Raw genomic sequence first — 20,834 nt, forward strand, 5'->3', positions numbered from 1 at the left:
AATTCCACTAGATGTAATCATCAAGGTGAATGTAAGAGGAATCACCCTCGAGGTTCACACTTGAGGGGTTGCATGACAGAGCCTTATCGGAAGTGGTTAAGGAGGAAATCACCCTCGATGACCACAACCGAATAGCTACACTACAGGTTAACAACAGAAGTGTTGAAGAGGTCTCACCCTCGGCACTCGATAGTAACCCAGTAGTGTCGAGCAACTAAGGGGAAGTGATGTGCGGTGTCGGGGCCTGGTCTTCAATCCCGTTGATCGGGTCTTCGATGATGAAGTAGGGGCAATAGGGACAAGGTGGGGGGTCACTGATGTATCACTAACCAACCTATACTAAGAAGTTTATGATAAGCAGGTAAGGTACAACAGCAGATACAAAAGCAGGCTATGCATCAGAATAGGAGCAAACAGTAACAGTAGCAAAATCTAATGCAAGCATGAGAGAATGGAATGGGCGATATCGGGATGATCAAAGGGGGGGCTTGCCTGGAAGCTCCGCTGAAAGGGAAGAAGGGTCGTCGTCAACGTAGTCGATCACAGGGACATCAACAGCGGTCTCGGGGTCTACCGGAGAGAAGAGGAGGAAGAAACAATAAATACAGAGCAAACAAGAGCATAATAGGACAACACACAGAGCTAGACGTGTTCTAACGCGTCACTACACGATACCAGCAAAGGGGAAGAACATCCGGGAATGTTTCCCCGAAGTTTGGCATTTTCGAACAGACGAACCGGAGGGGGAAGGTTGCATGTTCGCTATGCTAGAGGCATGTGACAGGTGAACGGAGAGTGTAACCAGATTTGTCTCATCGTCCTGAGCAACTTTCATGTATAAAACTATTTCATCCGAATTACGGTTTATTTTCTATGAATTTTCAAAGTTTTAGCAATATTTTGAGATTATTATTAATTCGAAAATAATGATTAAAACGCTATGGGTACCTCGCCCTGTGTACACAGATTGTACACAAAGGCTGACAGTGGGTCTAGGGGGTCCCAGTTGACCCAGTCAGCAGTCCAGTCAACAGTCAACTGTTTAACTGTTGACTTGTCAAATTACAGTTGGGGCCCAGGTGTCATTGGCACACACTTTAAATTAGCATATTATTTATTTTAACTTCCTGGTTTAATCTAACGTTGGGTTCCACATGTAATAGACTGGCATTTTATTTAGAGGATTAATTTAGCACTTGAGGGCCATATGTAATAGACTCAACGTGGGGGTGGCTAGTACTAAAGAGGGATTAGTCCCTAACTGAATTTTGGGCCGGCTTGGTGGCACAACCTGCCGTGAGGTTGTGCACACACACGCACATAGCATGGCCACGGCCATGGCCATTTGTAGCAGCTAGAGCAGCAGCTAAGTAGCGGCAGCAGGAGGTAGTAGCAGCGGCAAGCAACACTAGCAGCAGCAGCAGCACGAAGCAGCAGAGTAAAGGAGCAATGGCGGCAGCGCAACAGCAGTGCAAGAGCGGCGGCAGCAGCAAGCAGCGCAGCCGCGCAGGGAGCAGAGCAGCCACAGCGGTTAGTGAGCAACCGCGGAGAGGACGCGTGCGGGCGCGCACGCACAGCAGCGGCAGCAACAGCTTCAGGAGCAGCAGCAGTACACACGTACGTACGTACGCGTACGCGCGAGCTCGGACGGCTCGGGGACAGAGGCTACCGCAACGAATCGAGGGGGCAAGCAGGGGGGAATGGAGGAGGAGCTCACATAGAGCTCGTTGGCGCGGTCTACGAAGGCCGGGGTGGACCGGAGACGAGGCAATCGACGACGGCGGCCGGCGATGTACGCGAATGACACGAGCTTGATGGCGAGCATACAGGCCCTCCCGGCTTGATTCAATGGTCGGGGACGAAGGATACGACGACGAGGATGCTTCGATACAAGTTCGTATGGCGCGGGGAGCACGGTGGCCGCGATGGCGTCGACGGCCATGGCGTACGCGAGCTCGGGCGAGCGGGCGCGTCGAGGGAGAGCGAGGTGCGGCGCGAGGAGGAAGGGGGAAGAGGCAGGCGCGTCCTAGGGTTCGAGGGGAGGGGCGCCGTGTTCTTGTAGGTGAGGGGGAGCCGGCAGATGGCCTCGACGCCGTTGGTCGGCCGACGAATGGCCTCCACGATCCCCTCTGCTTCCTGTAGCGGGAGGAAGGGGAAAACAGGGGGTGGGCTGGGCCATTTATGGATAGGTGGGCCAAGTGGCCTAGTAAGTTAGGCCCTCCGTTTCTTTTCTTTTACTCTTTTCTGTTTATTTATTTTTCTGTACTGTTTTCAATTTACATTAGCTAACAAATGGATTTGGTTAAATATGAAAATTTGCACAAAAATACTAGGCAATACGTTGAAGAGGCCCACAAAGTTTGAGGTCAAAAAGGAAATCTTTAAATATTTGTTTATTTTGAAAAGGCTAATTTAAATGCAACTTGACCACTAAATAAATTGACAGGGACAACTTGGGCATCCAAATGAAGTATGTGTTATTTTCACAATTGCTTGGGAATTTTTGTCACATTGTGAACAATTTTTTTAGTTGTTTAAAGAAAGGTTATTTTTGACTTTATTTTAAAATCTAAATTTGAACTGTGATTTGGATCAAGTGAAGATTAGCACAGTAACATGATGACATGGCACCATTAATAGGGGATTACTGTAGCATGACATTAGGGATGTTACAAATCTCCTCCACTACAAGAAATCTCGTCCCGAGATTTAAGAGGTGGAGTAAGGGGAAAAGACTCGGGAAGGACGAAGCTCAAGACAATATAGTTACCTGGGGACTATGTCAGTGAACGTGGCAAGGAGGCATCTCTCGAGTTGAAATTCAAGAAAGTCATCGAGAGCAAGGTAAGAAGGTGCAATAAGAAGCTTCAATCGGGTAGGCAATCATTCATTGTCTGAAACAGAGTGCGAAAGGGGGTTTCAGAGCGACGGGAATAAGTATTGCATTTGAAACCAGAATAGATCACTAAATTACAGACGAAGCCAAGCGTGAGGAATAACTCTAGAAACAGGGGTGTACAGAAGAGTCAGGTTTCGATCCTGTGGAACTGTGGGTTATGGGCCCACCATGTAAGTTAAAGGTAGAAGGGGCGCCGACAGCTTGCATGGTCATGATAGCGAGGCATGTTAGAGGATAGCCTATCAGTTTTGTTGGCAACAACGTTGGTACCAAGGGCGAGGGATGAAGAGAACTATTTTCCTGCTCGTTGAACGAGGCAGACCAATAGGCAAAGTTCTCGTCCATCGGTGGTTACCGGAATGTCAACAGCAATAATAACAAGGTCTTACTGACATAGTTGTACACCGAGGTGCTTACCTAAGCAGGGATTTATCTCTGCTCAGACAAGTTGGATTACAAGAAAGGTGAAACAAAACAATGGAAAGGAAAATGTGCTTATTATGATAATCAAACCAATGGAAAGGAAAGGTGTTTATACGCAAGTATTAGAGTATAACTTTCCCAAGGAAAGGCAGAGCATGATAGGGCTCCATGTATTAAACCATTTAGATAAAGGGGCAAAGAATTTATGAGGTTTACTACAGCGGTGTTTGGATAATTGATCAAGATACATTTAGCAGTGTGCTTCCAATGTTCTTGTTGACGATCGGGGTACCACAGACATGCTTCGGGATATCATTGACATGGTCATCAGGTAAAAGTCAGACTTTTGAATTCAAAAAGGATCTCGCGGGAACTGCTAGACTAGTTCATACAATTTCATCATTGAAAGATGAAGATGTGGCCGATGGGTTCAACAGCAATCCATCGACATGTCAAAAGGATGTATTGCCAAAATTTTATGAACAAAATTGTGTTGGGGGGAAGGCAAGAATGTTGTCGATGATAACCCAAATCATCAAGGGCACGGATGGTATTTCTCATCATGAATTCGATTGATATGCTGGAAGAGCTCAAAATGTTGACGATGATCATGACACATTTGTCGAGAGGTTTCATGAAGATGTAATCAATCATCGATGACATCAAGTCAAAGGAATGATGAACCGAAAGGTTATTGGAACCACGGGTACGACACAAACTCGAAATCAAGCTTGCTGTTCAAGGCGAAATGATATGACGAGGAAGATCAACGTAAGCATTAGCTCATCATGGAAAATTGTGCTCCAGGAAGAAGGACCAGGTAGCACAGCTAAAATTTAGCACGATAATGATATAGTCGATCATGCTAGGAATGACTTGAAGGATTATTAAACTCGTAAGAAACAAAAATAGCGTAGAGCTATTGAATCAGAGTGTGGAATCGATTCACTTATCGGTGTTCCCGAGTGACTAATAACTCGAAACCCGGGGCAATCTGAAATCGCTTAGGAGCAATACCAGATGAAGACTCATCAGAAGCAACACAGTTCTTTGCTATTCTCGAGATACCGGAGGGTAATACTAGAAGGGAGGTCAAGATAGAGGTTGCGAAGATGCATTGATCTGCAGAAGACAAGTGCTTTAACTTGTCCGAGAAATGGAATCAAAGGGGAACAATCATGGTCAGAACCATGTTTGCAAAGGACCAAACATAGTTACCAGATGAACATATAACAAGGGGATTATTATTATTATTATCACAAGAAGCTTCCATGATAAGTTCCACATCGGGTCCATGGGCATGAACACAAAGTTCAAGGTCGACTCCCACTTCTTCAATGCATAACCTTCCATTCACTTCTTGTTTTCGATGAAGTCGTAGTGTTGAAATTATATCTGGCAAAACGCCAGAAGAGTATGACTCGTGAAAACTCTCGAGTTCACATGGATTAGGGATGGCATAGGTTCAACCTGTAGGGGTATCTTAGGAACATATACCACTAACTTCAAGATTAAAATATACCAGCTCAAAAGCAGAGCATGGTTGACAAAAGCAGATGATAGAATTTACCAAAGGCATTATGTGTCAGGGCAAAACTGACAAGTTTAATGAATATGAAGGACATTGTCGGATAATAATCCAACCAAGGATATGGCGGTCCATAAAAGATCTGATGTGAGTATCGATACTCACCCAGAAGAAGAAAGAATGCAAAGGCATCGGGTTATAGATATAACTGGATAACTTCAAATCTTGAATACAAAGGAATTACGATTTTCAAATCAGAAGATCTAAAGCAGAGGCTCTGATCAAAATATAATTGAGTTGAATCGATACAGATCGACAATCAATCAAGGTTTGATTACGAGCATTCGCGACATATTGGATCAAGGGACTCGAACGGTAGTGACAGAGGATGTCAACAAAGATTACTCGAAATATGGAGTTAACCATAATGTAAGCAAACAAGAATTTCAACAACAATAGGCTGCTGAGGATTTTCGGAAGATCGAATGGTATTTCACATACTTTTGTGAAATACCTAAACAATTGGGATGAACGAATCCCCGATAATTGTGAGGAATTATTCGTACACGTATTCAGGCGGAAAAGGAGCTGCAACGCAACAGGCACAATGGATTCTCGAAATACCTGAAAGTATTACAAGGCATCTTGTAATAACAAGATCAACTGGGGATGACAACATGAACGCAGGTGTATGTACTTATCCAGAGGGATTTATTGGTGATATGGAATTGCAATGGCGAAGGGCACAAGGGTTTCGGGGAAGCATCGGAGAGTATCTTCGAAATCTTCTGAAGCAGCAAGCGATCATCTGGACTGGATGGGCTCTCCGGGAGAAGTGGGTACGATAACCTAATGTCAGACTTAGTAAAAGGTTTAACCCCGAATAGACGAGAGATCAGAGTCCCAGAGTATAGACGAGGAATAAAAGACCCTAATACCACTCAATGGCGACGTGGGCCGGTAAGCCACACAGCCAAGTGAGTAAAACAATTTTTGTAGTGACTAGACTCAACTTTGGCCAAGGAGTTGGAAAGGGGGCTGCCTACAGGCAGTCGTCTCTGATACCAACTTGTGACGCCCTCGATTCAATCGTACACTAATCATACACACAAATATGTACGATCAAGATCAAGGACTCACGGGAAGATATCACAACACAACTCTAGACACAAATTCAAAAAAATACAAGCTTTATATTACAAGCCAGGGGCCTCGAGGGCTCGAATACATAAGCTCGAAAACACAAGAGTCAACGGAATCAACAATATCTGAGTACAGACATGAGTTAAACAAGTTTGCCTTAAGAAGGCTAGCACAAAAGCAACATCGATCGAAAAGGCAAGGCCTCCTGCCCGGGAGCCTCCTAACTACTCCTAGTCGTCGGCGGCCTCCACGTAGTAGTAAGCATCGGCGGTGGCATCTGGCTCCTGGGCTCCGACATCTGGTTGCATCAACCGGAAAGAAGAAGAAAGGGGAAAAGGGGGAGCAAAGCAACCATGACTACTCATCCAAAGTGGGGGTGGACCGGAGACGAGGCAATCGACGACGACGGCCGGCGATGTACGTGAATGACACGAGCTTGATGGCGAGCATACAGGCCCTCCCGGATTCGATGGTCGGGGACGAAGGAGACGACGACGAGGATGCTTCGAGACAAGTTCGTATGGCGCGGGGAGCTCGGTGGCCGCGATGGCGTCGACGGCCATGGCGTACGCGAGCTCGGGCAAGCGGGCGCGTCGAGGGAGAGTGAGGTGCGGCGCGAGGAGGAAGGGGGAAGAGGCAGGGGCGTCCTAGGGTTCGAGGGAAGGGGCGCCGTGTTCTTGTAGGTGAGGGGGAGCCGGCAGATGGCCTCCACGGCGTTGGTCGGCCGACGGATGGCCTCCACGATCCCCTCTGCTTCCTGTAGCGGGAGGAAGGGGAAAACAGGGGGTGGGCTGGGCCATTTATGGATAGGTGGGCCAAGTGGCCTAGTAAGTTAGGCCCTCCGTTTCTTTTCTTTTACTTTTTTCTATTTATTTATTTTTCTGTACTGTTTTCTATTTACATTAGCTAACAAATGGATTTGGTTAAATATGAAAATTGGCACACAAATACTAGGCAATACGTTGAAGAGGCCCACAAAGTTTGAGGTCAAAAAGGAAAACTTTAAATATTTGTTTATTTTGAAAAGGCTAATTTAAATGCAACTTGACCACTAAATAAATTGACAGGGACAACTTGGGCATCCAAATGAAGTATGTGTTATTTTCACAATTGCTTGGGAATTTTTGTCACATTGTGAACAATTTTGTTTAGTTGTTTAAATAAAGGTTATTTTTGACTTTATTTTAAAATCTAAATTTGAACTGTGATTTGGATCAAGTGAAGATTAGCACAGTAACATGATGACATGGCACCATTAATAGGGGATTACTGTAGCATGACACTAGGGGTGTTACATCAAAGCACTGCACTCGATATATTTCAATAAATTGCATTTACCGATGCATTAGTTGCAACGCATGCATGCATGCATGTATGCCGTGACTCTCCTTTTGATACTCCCTCCGGTCCTTTTTACTCTGCATATTAGGTTTGTCTGAAGTCAATCTCATCCAACTTTGACCAAATTTGTACAAAAAATTATTAACATTCACATAACAACATATTTATTATTAGATCCATCTCAAAATATATTTTCATATTATATTTATTAGATGTTATAGATGTTAATATTTTTTAATATAAATTTGGTCAAACTTAGCAAACTTTGATTTCAAACAAAGCTAATGTGTGGAGTAAAAAGGACCGGAGAGAGTACTTGCATGTGTTGATTTAATGCACCTTGAAGTAGCATAAAATATGTGACAGTAAATCTTTGTAATACCCCAGCCCAAGTCAAGAGATGGTTGTGCACGAGGAGGGCGAGATCATGCAGACCGAACAGGACCCGACGATGGAGCTCTCTAAGGTCTCGATGGACCTCACCGTGCTCCACTACCCCTTGTGCCTCCGCCCTTTGACGCCTCCAGTGTATGAGGTTCGAATACACCTTGTCCATTCGGTTGATTGAGCAAGGTGCAGGTTTCTTGATTGATGTGTTGTTCGATTGATTTCTGCAGTGCAAGGGAGGCACCTGGCCTGCGCGGACTGCCGCGTCCAGCGCCCCGGGAACCAGCGGCAGTGCCAGAAGTGCGAGCATGGCGGTGGCTTCGACGTGCGGAACACGGTGGTGGATTCCGTCCTTTCGTCAGTGAGGGTGGAGTGCCCGCACGAAGGCTGTGGGCTCTACGTCACTTACCACAAGCTCGCCGATCACCAGAGCGTGTGTCCGCTCGCACCCTGCAAATGCCCCGTGCCCGTCTGCGGCTACGAAGGCCCACTGCCAGTGCTCTACCACCACATCAGCACCGCACATCCCATGCCCGTGCACAGGATCCAGTACGGCAAGGTGCTCCATCTGCAAGTGCCACTGTCGCAGCCACGGCTCTTGCTATTCGCGGAGGAGGACCGTCGCCCGTTTTTCTTGGTCGGAGGCATGCTCGACATCGGCGTGCCTATCGCCGTGCCGGTCTTCTGCATCAGAGCGGGGGCATCCCCACTGCCGCACTATGTGGCCAAGCTATGGGCGAACGGCCCGCCGGGGGAGCCCAAAGGCACGACCGACGCCTTCAAGGTGGAAATGGAGGTGACAAGCAGCAAGGATCCCGGCGACGTCGACGTGCAGGAGCTGACCTTCTTGACAGTTCCGCCCAAGCTGCTGGTCGGGGCTAAGCTTGTGTCCCTCCACATTCAGATTGACAAGCTCACGTCCTAAAGGTTTCTATAGTGCCTTCTGTTTATCTTAGTAATATGCTAATATAGGCATTACCTTGGTCTACTTTAGCTTAAGAAATGGCGGGTTTTGGTGGCGATGTAGCAATTACTGCGACATCAGATCAATAATTTCCAACAGTCGAACGGATAAGAAGTACTACTTGTCATCAAAATGGATAAAAGGAGATGTATGTAGACGTATTTTAGTTCTAGATACGTCCCATTTTATCCATTTTGATGACAAGCACTCCCTCCGTTCCACAATACATGCCTTCCATTTGTCAAAATATAGATGTATCTAGACATGTTTTAGTATATAGGTACATCCATGATAGAGCCAATCGGATGGTTGAGAACACTACAATTCATAGCTACAGATGCGTGTGTGACTCCGAGATGCAGAGGCCGGGGGTCATCATCCTCCTTTTCGAGAAAAAAAAGACACATGTGTGAGAGGACGAGTGCGTGCGTGCACCTCTTCTCTTCCTGTATAACGTACTACTAAACTCAGAGTACAAGTTTTTGTGGATGGCACGATGGTGCGTGCGAGAAGTCCCGAGAGATAGGTTTAATGCGTCTGAAAAAAATACTAGCCTAGAGCTCACCACGCGGCTATTCCTGTCGAACGCCCCATTAACCGTAAGATATGTATACAACGGTGCCAGTTATTGCACGTACACAGCAGTACTCCCTCCTTTCCGGTTTATAGGGCTTAATTCAAAAATCTCACCAACCAAGATGGTGAGTGGTGGAATATTTTTTGTAGTTTGCAAAAGCACCTAATTAATGATCTTGTTTTTCTCAAAAAAATATGTTTATCAATGCATTAATTGCAATGCATGCATGCATAAAGTACATGCATTGGTCCATTTTCTCTTAATACTTGCATGCAATGATTTAATGCACCTTGGAATCTGAACATGTGTTGGGGAATAACCAAATTGAGCCTTATAAAATGGAAAAACTAAAATTTGAATTGCAAATTACTCCACGCTATATTGAATTGCAAACCTGTTCACACCGATCACAACCTAAACGGTTTCCCACTTAGGAGCATATTAGTACCACGCTATATTGAATTGCAAACCTGTTCACACCGATCACAACCTAAACGGTTTCCCACTTAGGAGCGTCTTAGTACCACGCTACTCCCTCCGTCCGAGTTTATTAGGCCTAAAGACAAATTCTCTTAGACCAAGACACATAGTAATTAGCTCACATTAATTCTTTCATTTCACTCCCAATGCACTCTCTCACATGCATGCAGCCAATGAAAAAGCACGCATGAAGTATATAAATTTTTCAGCCATGGCTCCAACAACAATGGCTTTCAATGCAACCAATAAAATGGTTGCATGCATGCACCTTTCCAAAGCGGGGCCTTACAAAAGGGGAGTATATTGAATTGCAAACCTATTCACACCGATCACAACGGTTTCCCACTTAGGAGCGTATTAGTACTCGGTTATAAATACTAGTATGCCAAGATGACAGCACATTCCTCCTCAACTCCTCATCCACAAAAACAAACAAGTCATTCAGCATCCTTCCCTTGCGTCTGCCATGGCCAGCGTGATTTCTGGGTCGAGATATTGCCACCAGGGAGAGGCGTGCATGGAAGCGGAAGCACGAGAGATGCCCCGCCTCGCTGCGAGAGCAGCCGACATCTCCTGCCGCGCGGAAGTAGTAGCACAGAGGTCCCGCCGCGCCGTTGAAGCACCACGGAGGTCCCGCCGCGCCATCGATGCAGCAGACTGGTCCGGCTGCGCCGCGGAAGCAGCAGAGATGTCCGGCCGCGCCACGAATGCAGCAGAGATGTCCCACCGCGCCGCGGCGGCCTAGGAAAATTTCTCGTGGGCAGGCGATGACTGTTACAGGCGCATGCATGCGATCATCCATAGCCAGATGGATCAGATCTCCGGCTCGGCGAGGTTGCAGGATGACATGATAGCCTCGTTTGAACAGGCTACCGGCCTCATCCGGCAACTAAGGGAGGGCAATGAGAGGCTCCGGGCCAAGCGCGACCTGCTGAGGGAGAAGATCGTCCGAAGTGCAGACCAGCAGGAGGAGACCAGTGCCTTGTTGAAGAGGACCGGCGTCATCGTCAAGAAACTTATGGACGAGAATGACATGCTCCGCAAGGAGTGCCAAACGCTGGTGGAGGAATCCGTGGATGTTCTCAAGCAGCGTCTTGAGGACATGAAAGAGCTCATCACCGCTCGCCGCGGAGACTAGTTTCCTGGTTTCTTTTGATGTAATAATCGGTTTAGGATGTGGATTGTGTCGTCGGTTGTGAAACGTCGGGTTCTAGCGCGGATGTTTGGCCTTTGTTGGCCTCTTGGGATGTTGCGATTTCAATATGGTAGCTTTTAGTCCTTCGTGTTAGGCTGGAGTTGTGCTTAACTTCTTGTGAATTGTGGTGGTTTTCAGTAATGAAAATCGGAAGGGGCAAGTCCTTCTTTGATCAAATAAATAAATAATCGTCCTTATATATTCATCAGTCTTGCTATAAGTCGCAGTAGATGCTATATAGGTCCGTCGGATCTTACATAAAGATCCGTGCTTTCAGATTTTCTTTTTTCTCTCTTAAATCCCAGTCGAGTGAGACATAGCCACGCCATTAAACAGAGGCTCGGGCGCCATTAATGGAGACCTTGGGAGAGAGGTGGACGGCAGATGGAGGTCAAAGGGCTCTCCTCCCGATAAGCATGCGCAGGGGTCTGATCGCACGCCTCTCGTACTCAAATAGCTACCCTGCACAATGCCTCCTAGCTAATAAAAAATGGGGATGCATGGTAGCACGTAAATGGTACTAGTAAGTAGAACGCCCACGGTTTCAATAATACTTGTGTTTCCGATTGTAACGTGACACCACTTGTTCCAAAATGACTATGTTGATTGTTAATGTGTGCGCCTTCGCAAATCGGACTGCAAATTTACCACAACATGTTGGTGCCATGTCATGGCACCAAGCCAAGTTTCATTATTTTCATGCGTGTTTTGGATTTACAGGAATTAAAAAACTAAGTTTCTCAATGTTTCCAACCCAGCCACGACGCCCAGAATTTTGAATTTCATTCCCATTTCTTGCATGGAACCTAGAAATTTACCCAAGGACACACATGTGATTTTCAACCAACTTTGGTGCACTGGAACATGTGCTTGTATTTCAAATTTGAATTATGCACACAAAGGTGACACGTTCCCTCCCAGAACCACGAGCCTTCTTGACAGAAGCTCCGATTTGCAAGAAGCTTATACCAAAATTTGTTCCTATTCGGCCAATTTTTTTACCACGGCATGGTACTACCATGAGATGACACCATGCCAAGTTTCATGATTTTAGAACCAAGTTCCTCAATGTTCTCGACCAAGCCACGATGCCCAGATGTTTGAATTTTATTCTCATTTTTTGCATGGGACCTACTCCCTCCTTCCATCTATATAGGGCCGAATGTGTTTTTCAAGACAGCCTTTGACTATTGACAAGATTAATAGCACATGAGATGTATACTATGGAAATTATATTATTAGAAGCTCCTTTGACATACAAATTTGAAGGTATGCTTTGTGTAAGTTGCATGTCATATATTATTGGTCTAACGTTTGGTCAAAGTTAGCCTCGAGAAACGCTTGAGGACCTATATAGATGGAAGGAGGGAGTAGAAATTCACCCGAGGACACAAATGTGATTTTTCAACCAACTTTGGTGCACGGGAGCATGTGCTTGTAGTTCAAATTAGAATTATGCACATTAAATGACCAAAAACTCAATTAATGTGTAAATAAGGTCAAATGAAGCCGGAATAATTCCAAAATTTAATAGGGCACTCATGTAGTTCTATGTTGCCTTTGTAAATAAACTCATGGGGGGCAACGTATATCGTTTCGCACGCAAAGGTGGCACGTTCCCTCTCAGAACCACGAGCTTTCTTGAGAGAACCTTTGGTTTGCAAGAAGCTTATACCAAAATTTGTTCCTATTCGGCCAATTTTTTTACCCCAACATGGTAGTACCATGACATGACATCCATGCCAAGTTTCATGATTTTCAGACGTGTTTTGGATTTACAAGAATTTTAAAACAAAGTTTCTCAATGTTCTTGGCCAAGCCACGATGCCCAGATGTTTTAATTTTATTCTCATTTCTTGCATGGAACTTAGAAATTCACCCGAGGACACAAATGTGATTTTTTAACCAACTTTGATGCACGAGAGCATGTGCTTGTAGTTCAAATTTGACTTATGCACATTAAATGACCAGAAACTCAATTAATGTATAAAAAGCGACAAACGAACCCGGAATAATTCTAAAATTTAACAGGGCACTAATGTAGTTCTATGTTGCCTTTGTTAAGAAACTCAAGGGGTGGGGGCAGCGTATATCGTTTCACACTCAAAGGTGGCACGTTCCCTCTTAGAACCACGAGCTTCCAAATCGGCCCAATTTTTTACCACAACATGTTGGTGCCATGACATGACACTATGCCAAGTTTCATGATTTCCAGGCGAGTTTTGGATTTACATGAATTTAAAATCAAAGTTTCTCGATGTTCTCGGCCGAGTCATGATGCCCAGATGTTTGAATTTCATTCTCATTTCTTCCATGGGACCTAGAAATTCAACCAAGGACACACATGTGATTTTCAACCCACTTTGGTGCACCGGAGCATGTGCATGCAATTCATATTTAGATTATGCACATTAAAAGTCCAGAAACTCAATTAATGTATAAAGAGGCCAAATGAACCCGAAATAATTCCAAAATTTAACAAGGCACTCATATAGTTCTATGTTTCCTATGTAAATAAAATCAGGGGGGAGGCAGCGTATATCGTTTCGCACACAAAGGTGACACGTTCCCTCTCGGAACCACGAGGCTTGTTGAGAGAATCTCCGGTTTTGCAAGAGGCTTATACCAAAACTTGTACCAATTCAGCCAAAAATTATACGTATGAAAAAAGGGTTTAGATTATCCCAAACATCTCGCTACCTAGACCAATAATGTACTATGATTTGAATTCAACATAAAATGGATACAAATATTTGAATTGGAGAGCGTATGGTACATGTACTTCATAGTGAAATATGATTACTGCTATATGTATGTTTTTTGTTATCAAGATAATATTTAAACTATTGTATAACTTGACAACAATTGTATTCAAATAAGGAAAATTGATTCAAATTTAGTCCATATGGTAGACGACAATATATATGTTCACATGGTGGATTAAAATGTTGATATATGATGGAAGATCAAAATGTACGACTACATCAATTATAAACCGCAAGGTCACCTAACGATATATTCGAATTCAACATAACGTGGATTCAAAAATTGAAATTCGAGATCATGGCATCTGTAATCATATAAAAAGGGACATTACTCTTTCTTTGGTGGGAATTGATTTGATTTTTGTTGTTGTTGAGGGAAGTGCGAATCGATTTGATACTGTGCAGGGTAATCTTGTTCTCGATTTTTTTACATTTTTCTTGTAGTTTTTTCAATGGCATCTATAGCAATATAGTAAAAGGGGACATGACTCTCTTGTGTCTTGTATGAATTGTTTTTTTTACACGTTAAGTTTGTTTTGCTGAACAAGGAATCCGCACCTTGTTATCCCGAAATTTTGAAGCTCGAGTATCTTTTGTCTCACCGGCTTTGAAACTCCCGCTTGTTCAACCCGCGCCGCGCCTTGTTATCCCGAAATTTGGACGTGCGCGAGAACTCCCTCCTCATCTGAAATCGCTCCCGCAGCCCAGACATGTGAAATCCCCCTTCTACCCCTCAGCCGGAAATGAAGCTCCACGTCACGGTGTCAAAACCGGTGGGGGTACGCTGGTAACTTACCCTACATTTCTGTAACGCCCTCGATGCGGCTATATCTCCCACGTGTTGAGGCACGACTTAGAGACATAACCGCATTGAAAGCAATGTCGCAAGTTAGGCAATCTTCACAACATCCCATGTAATATAGATAATAAAAAGGGGAGATACATAGTAGGCTTACACTCGCCACGTCAATCAAAGTACATAAATAGCATTACAACAATCAAACACTCATGGACCGACTACGGCGCCAAAATAAAAGATAACCCAACATGCGACACGGTCCCGATCACCCCAACTGGGCACCACTACTGATCGTCAGGGAAAGATACGTAGTATCGGCGTGAGTCCTCGTCGAACTCCCACTTGAGCTCAAGCGCATCATCTGGAGCGAAATCATCAGGCCCTGCATCTGGTTTGGAAGTAATCTGTGAGCCACAGGGACTCAGCAATCTTGCACCCCCGCGATCAAGACTATTTAAGCTTATAGGTAAGGCAGGGTAAATATGTGGAGCTGCAGCAAGCGATTAGCATATATGGTGGCTATCCTGTTCGCAAAAGAGAGCGAGAAGAGGAGGCAATGCGCGAACGAGTAACTAGAGAACAACTTGCGCAAGCATTACTCCAACGCCGTGTTCGCTTCCCGGACTCCGCTGAGAAGAGACCATCATGGTAACTCACACTGTTGATTCATTTTAATTAAATTAAGGTTCAAGTTATCTACAACCGGACATTAACAAATTCCCATCTGCCCATAACCGCGGGCACGGCTTTCGACAGTTCAAATCCCTGTAGGGGAGTCCCAACTTAGCCCATGACAAGCTCTCATGGTCAACGAAGGAATGGACCTCCTCCCGAGACGTTCCGATCAGACTCGGTATCCCGGTTCTTCAAGACACTTCGACAAGTTAAAACAAATCCAGCAACACCGCCCGAATGTGCCGACAAATCCCGATAGGAGCTGCACATATCTCGTTCTCAGGGCACACTCAGATTGTCCAAACTTCCGGTAGGCCAGCCCAGAGTTGCCCCTGGTGGCCACCGGCGGCTGACAAGGTGGACCAACACTCAGAGGAGCACTGGCCCGGGGGGTTTAAAATAAGATGACCCTCGGGCTCTGGAAACCCAAGGGAAAAAGAGGCTAGGTGGCAAATGGTAAAACCAAGGTTGGGCATTGCTGGAAAAGCATTATTCAAGACGAACTATCAAGGGGTTCCCATTATAACCCAACTGCGTAAGGAACGCAAAATCCGGGAACATAACAACGATATGACGGAAACTAGGGCGGCAAGAGTGGAACAAAACACTAGGCGAGAGGCCGAGCCTTCCACCCTTTACCAAGTATATAGATGCATTAAGATAACATGGCAATATAATGATATCCCAACAAGTAAATAATGTTCCAACAAGGAACGGTCTCCAATCTTCACCTACAACTAGCAACGCTATAAGAGGGGTTGAGCAAAGCCGTAACATAGCAAATCAACGGTTTGCTAGGACATGGTGGGTTAGAGGTTTGACATGGCAATTTGGGAGGCTTGAAAGAAAGTGGTAGGCATCGTAGCATAGGCATAGCAAAAGAGCGAGCATCTAGCAAAGCAAAGATAGTAGTGATTTCGAGGGTATGATCATCTTGCCTGCAAAGTTGTCGGAGTTGACTGGATCCTCGAAAGCAAACTCAACGGGCTCCTCATTAGCGAACTCGTTTCCCGGCTCTACCCAAACAAGACAAACAAGCAACAAGGACACAATCAACCACGTGCGAGGATCAAACAACATGATGCAAAGATGGTATGCTATGCGGGTGCAATATGTGATGCATATGCAAGATTTGACAGGGAATGCATGAACCTGGCCTCAACTTGGAAATCCAAGTGTGCCACTGGAAAGATGAGATGAAATTGCTTGAAAACGATATAAAGATCACCGGAATCGGAGTTACTGTTTGGAAATGGCAAGCAATTCAAATATGGCCACGTTCTGCGATTTACAGCAAGTAGCCATCTAAATGCAACAAGATGAACATGCTACAGCACCCAAACATGGCATCAAAATACATGGCAAGGATCCATTCATGATGCTTAACAAAAGACTAGCACTGGGCTACGGCCAAATCATCCATTAACAGGTTCAAACAAGCATGGCAAAAATGCATTTGGTAAACAAATTTCAGACTTAGTGAAATTAACACTTGTCTGGAATTTCAGATCAGGTAGCACTCTTTGGAGCATGAAAACAATATGCTACAGGACCTGAACATGGCAAAGTAAAGCATGGCATGGAGCTACTCAAAGATCTTAACAAAAGTCCCTTAGTGACCTTGAGCCAAAAGGGATCAAAAAATACATTTTTAAGCATGCGAACATGGCAAAAACATAATTAGTTCTCAGACTTAGTGAAAACTGGAGCATGCTGAAACAGATATCAGGTAGGCATGTTTACGAGCTCGATGCACTCACTACAGAGCAAGTCATGACTATCCAAGCATACATCCATCAAGAATACACAAAATACAAGCTAGACATGGCAATAACAATAACATAGCATGCACGGATCAGCTACAACATCCTCAGCAAAATCGCTAACAACTAGACAATCTGCCCAGATTCACGAAATGACAAAAGTAGAGCTCGATTGACTGAAGCTAGGGTGCTCCATAATTGCAAACAAAGACATGGATGGATAGAGAACTACAAGATTAACAAAACATCCTTACTGACCATCCTCAAAAGAGGCACGGATCACTAGGAAACAATATGAACATATGGCAATATGAGATAAACAGCTCAAGGACTTAGTGGAAATGCTAAGTCCTTGAAATCAGCATTAACAAATGCCTCACTTTGCAAGCTTGTGCTAGTCACCACACACATCACAAAAATACATGGGTTGCACCTCTGGAAAGATGGCAAAACATATAACAAAACTCATGAAGAGCTCAGGGGCATATCATGCACACATAAATCATGAAAAAAATGACAAATATCTAATTGGAGCAGCAGATCTGACAATTATCTCAAATAACATTCTTCTAACAGCATTTCGGGCATCAAGATGAACTCAAATGAAAATGATGCAATGAGGTGAAATGATGTACTCTCTGAGATGAACATTTTGATATGCTATATGCCCAAAACGGAGCTACGGATGCAAAGTTACGATGCTGTGAAGTATGCAAAAAAAATATGGGAGAGGGAAAAAGTCAACCCTCTAGGGTTTCACTGTAGCTCGGATCTGGATCCGACCCGGCGGCACGCGAACCGAGGCGGACGGATCCTCTCACCGGAGAAGAGGGACGGTGGCCGGAGCTGTCGGGGATGCCGGATCCGGCGAGATCCCCGGCGAGGCGACGCGGAGGAGTCCGGGACGGTGCGCTCGGGCCCCCTAGCGGCGGTGCTTGGCGTAGGTGGCAGTCGCGGCTGGCGACGTCGGGCGGTGGTGGCGAGGAGGCGCGGCGGCCGACGACGAGCTCGGGCGGCGGCGCGGCAAAGGGAAGGCGGCGGCGCGGCTTGCCGGCTCGGGCGGGGAAGGAGCCGACGCGGGGAGGCGGCGGCCGGGCCCGGGAGGGCCTCCCACGGGCCGGGCGGGCTGCGGCGGCTGAGGCGGTGGCCGGGCCACGTGGCAGCCTACGAGTGGCTGCGGACGGCGGCGGAGAGGCGTCCGAAGCAGGTGGACATGTCCGGCGCGGCGCGAGGAGGATCTCTAGGGTTAGGGTAGGATGAGACCTGGGATTTTCGGGGAGAGGCCTTTATATAGGCATAGAGGGAGCTAGGAGAGTCCAAATGAGGTGCGGTTTGCGGCCACACGATCGTGATCGAACGCTCTAGATGATGGAGAGGGTTTTGGTGGGTTTTGGGCCAACTTGGAGGGGTGTTGGGCTGCAACACACACGAGGCCTTTTCGGTCCCTCGGTTAACCGTTGGAGTATCAAACGAAGTCCAAATGGTACGAAACTTGACAGGCGGTCTACCGGTAGTAAACCAAGGCCGCTTGGCAAGTCTCGGTCCAATCCGGAAATGTTTAATCCCCACATATGAAAGAAAGGTAGAAATGACCACCGGAGGAGAACGAAGCGCCGGAATGCAAAACGGACAATGGGGAAAATGCTCGGATGCATGAGATGAACACGTATGCAAATGCAATGCACATGATGACATGATATGAGATGCATGACAACGAAAACAACACACGGAGACAAAAACCCGAACCCGAGAAATAAAATAACTTAAGGCCGGAAACGGCAAGAGTTGGAGTACATATTGGGTAAATCATATCCGGGGTGTTACAATTTCGGACAAGCGCGTCCCTAAGCTTGTGTAGCACCTCGTATGTAATCTGCCATATTTGTATTCCAACTCTTGCCATTTTCGGCACTAAGTTATGATATTTCCTCATTGTCGGGTTTTAGTCTTCGTGTTGCTTTTGTCGTGTCGTGCATCTCATATCATGTCATCATGTGCATCGCATTTGCATACGTGTTTGTCTCATGCATCCGAGCATTTTCCCTGTTGTCCGTTTTGCATTGCAGCGCTCCTATGTCCTCTGGTGCCCCCTTTTACCGATTTTCATGTGCGGGTGTTAAACGTTCTTGGATTGGACCGAGACTTGCCAAGCGGCCTTGGTTTACTACCGGTAGACCGCCTGTCAAGTTTCATGCCATTTGGACATCGTTTGATACTCCAACGGTTAACCGAGGAACCGAAAAGGCCTCTTTTGTGTTGCAGCCCAACACCCCTCCAAAGTGGCCCAAAACCCACCTAAACCTCCTCCATCATCTAGGCCGTTCGATCACGATCGCATGGCCACAAACCGTGCTCAATTTGGAGCCTCCTAGCTCCCTCTACCTATAAATATAGACCCCCTCCGGATTTTTCGGGCGAAACCCTAGCTCCCCTCACCTCCCGCCGCCGGACGCGTCCTTTCGCGCCAGACACGTCTGCCGCTGTCGCCTCCAGCCAACCAGGGCGTGACATGTGTTCCCGCCAGATCTCCCCCGCCGCCGGCCCGCTCGGCCCAGGGCAGGCCCTCCCCGCGCCATAGCGCGCCGCCGCCCTCCGCCGCGCCGCCGCCCGCCAACGCCGCGCCCCGCCGCCTCGCTCCTCGCCGGCAAGCACCGCCCCGAGGCCGCCGCCCTCCGCCGCACCTCCTCGCCGTGGCCACCTCGCCGCCCGGTGCCGGCGACTGCCCCGGCGACCTCTCCTCCGGCCGGCCTCCTCCTCGACCTCTCCTCCGGCCACCTCGATCTCCGGCGACCACTGTTCCGACGAGTACTCCGGCGAGCGCCTCGGGAAGCGTGCAGATCTGGATCCAAAATCTCGAGGGTTGACTTTTGCCCTAACCCAAGAATTTTTATGCAATTTTCATCATCACATAACTCTGCATCCGTGGCCCCGTTTTGGGCGTGTAGCATATCAAATTGTTCGTCTTGTCGAGTAATTCATTTCATTCCATTGCACCATGTTCTTTTGAGCTCATATTGATGCCCTAAATGTTGTTGCAAAAGTGCTAGTTTATATTAGTTTCAGATTCTTATCAGAGTTTGGACATTTGTCATTTTTGCCATGATTGTTGTGTGCCTCCTATGAACTTGAGCCCTACATGTGTTTTGAAGTATGCCATGTCATCTTTATAGGGGTGTATGCGATGTATTTTTGTGATCTCTGTGGTGACTAGCACAAGCATGAAAAGTAGCTCTCGTAATGTTGCTGATTTCAGGGACATAGAAATATTCTAAGTCTTTGCCCTGTCAATATTTTTATGCCATGTATTCTTGTTGCTACAGAGGGATCCATGCCTCTTTTGAGCATGATCAGTAAGGATGTTTTGTAGATATTGTGGTGCTCTATCCATCCATGTCTTTGTTTGCAATTATGGAGCACCCTCGCTTGGTTAATCGAGCTCTACTTTTGCTATAAAATGTTCCTGGCAGATTGTTTACGTGTTAAGCATTTTTGCCGAGCTTGTTGTAGTTGATCCATGCATGCTATGTTGTTGTTCTTGCCATGTTTAGCTTCTATGCCATGTCTACTTGATGGGTGTATGCTTAGTTTGTCATGTAATGCCTTGTGGTGAGTGCATCGAGCCAGTAAACATGCCTACTCAATGTCTGTTTTGCCATGTTCCGGTTTTCTACTAAGTCTGAATCTGTTAACGATAATTGCTATGTTCACATGGATGCCATTGTATTTTCTGATCCCTTTTGGCTTATGGTCAGTAAGGGACTTTTGTTGTATGCTTTGAGTAGCTTCTTGCCATGCTTTGCCATGATATGTTCCTGTAGCATGTTGTTATCTTCCTCTAAACATTGCTTCCTGATGTTAAATCCCTGACATGCTATTTTTCACTAAGTCTGTAACC

At 46.1% G+C, this 20,834-nt stretch overlaps 1 protein-coding gene across 1 annotated transcript; it reads left to right on the forward strand.

The window, feature by feature from the left end:
* Window positions 1-1,449: 1,449 nt before the first annotated feature.
* Window positions 1,450-8,646, forward strand: LOC147990073 (E3 ubiquitin-protein ligase SINA-like 4). The gene is made up of 3 exons (XM_087537015.1): window positions 1,450-1,609; window positions 7,952-8,517; window positions 8,626-8,646. Exons 1-3 carry the CDS (start codon window positions 1,450-1,452, stop codon window positions 8,644-8,646), a joined length of 747 nt encoding a protein of 248 aa, XP_087393141.1.
* Window positions 8,647-20,834: the final 12,188 nt, after the last annotated feature.

The sequence above is a fragment of the Triticum urartu genome, chromosome 1A (assembly GCF_056163025.1).
Source record: "Triticum urartu cultivar PI428250 chromosome 1A, HENAU_Tu73, whole genome shotgun sequence".
In the NCBI taxonomy this organism is placed as follows: domain Eukaryota; kingdom Viridiplantae; phylum Streptophyta; class Magnoliopsida; order Poales; family Poaceae; genus Triticum; species Triticum urartu.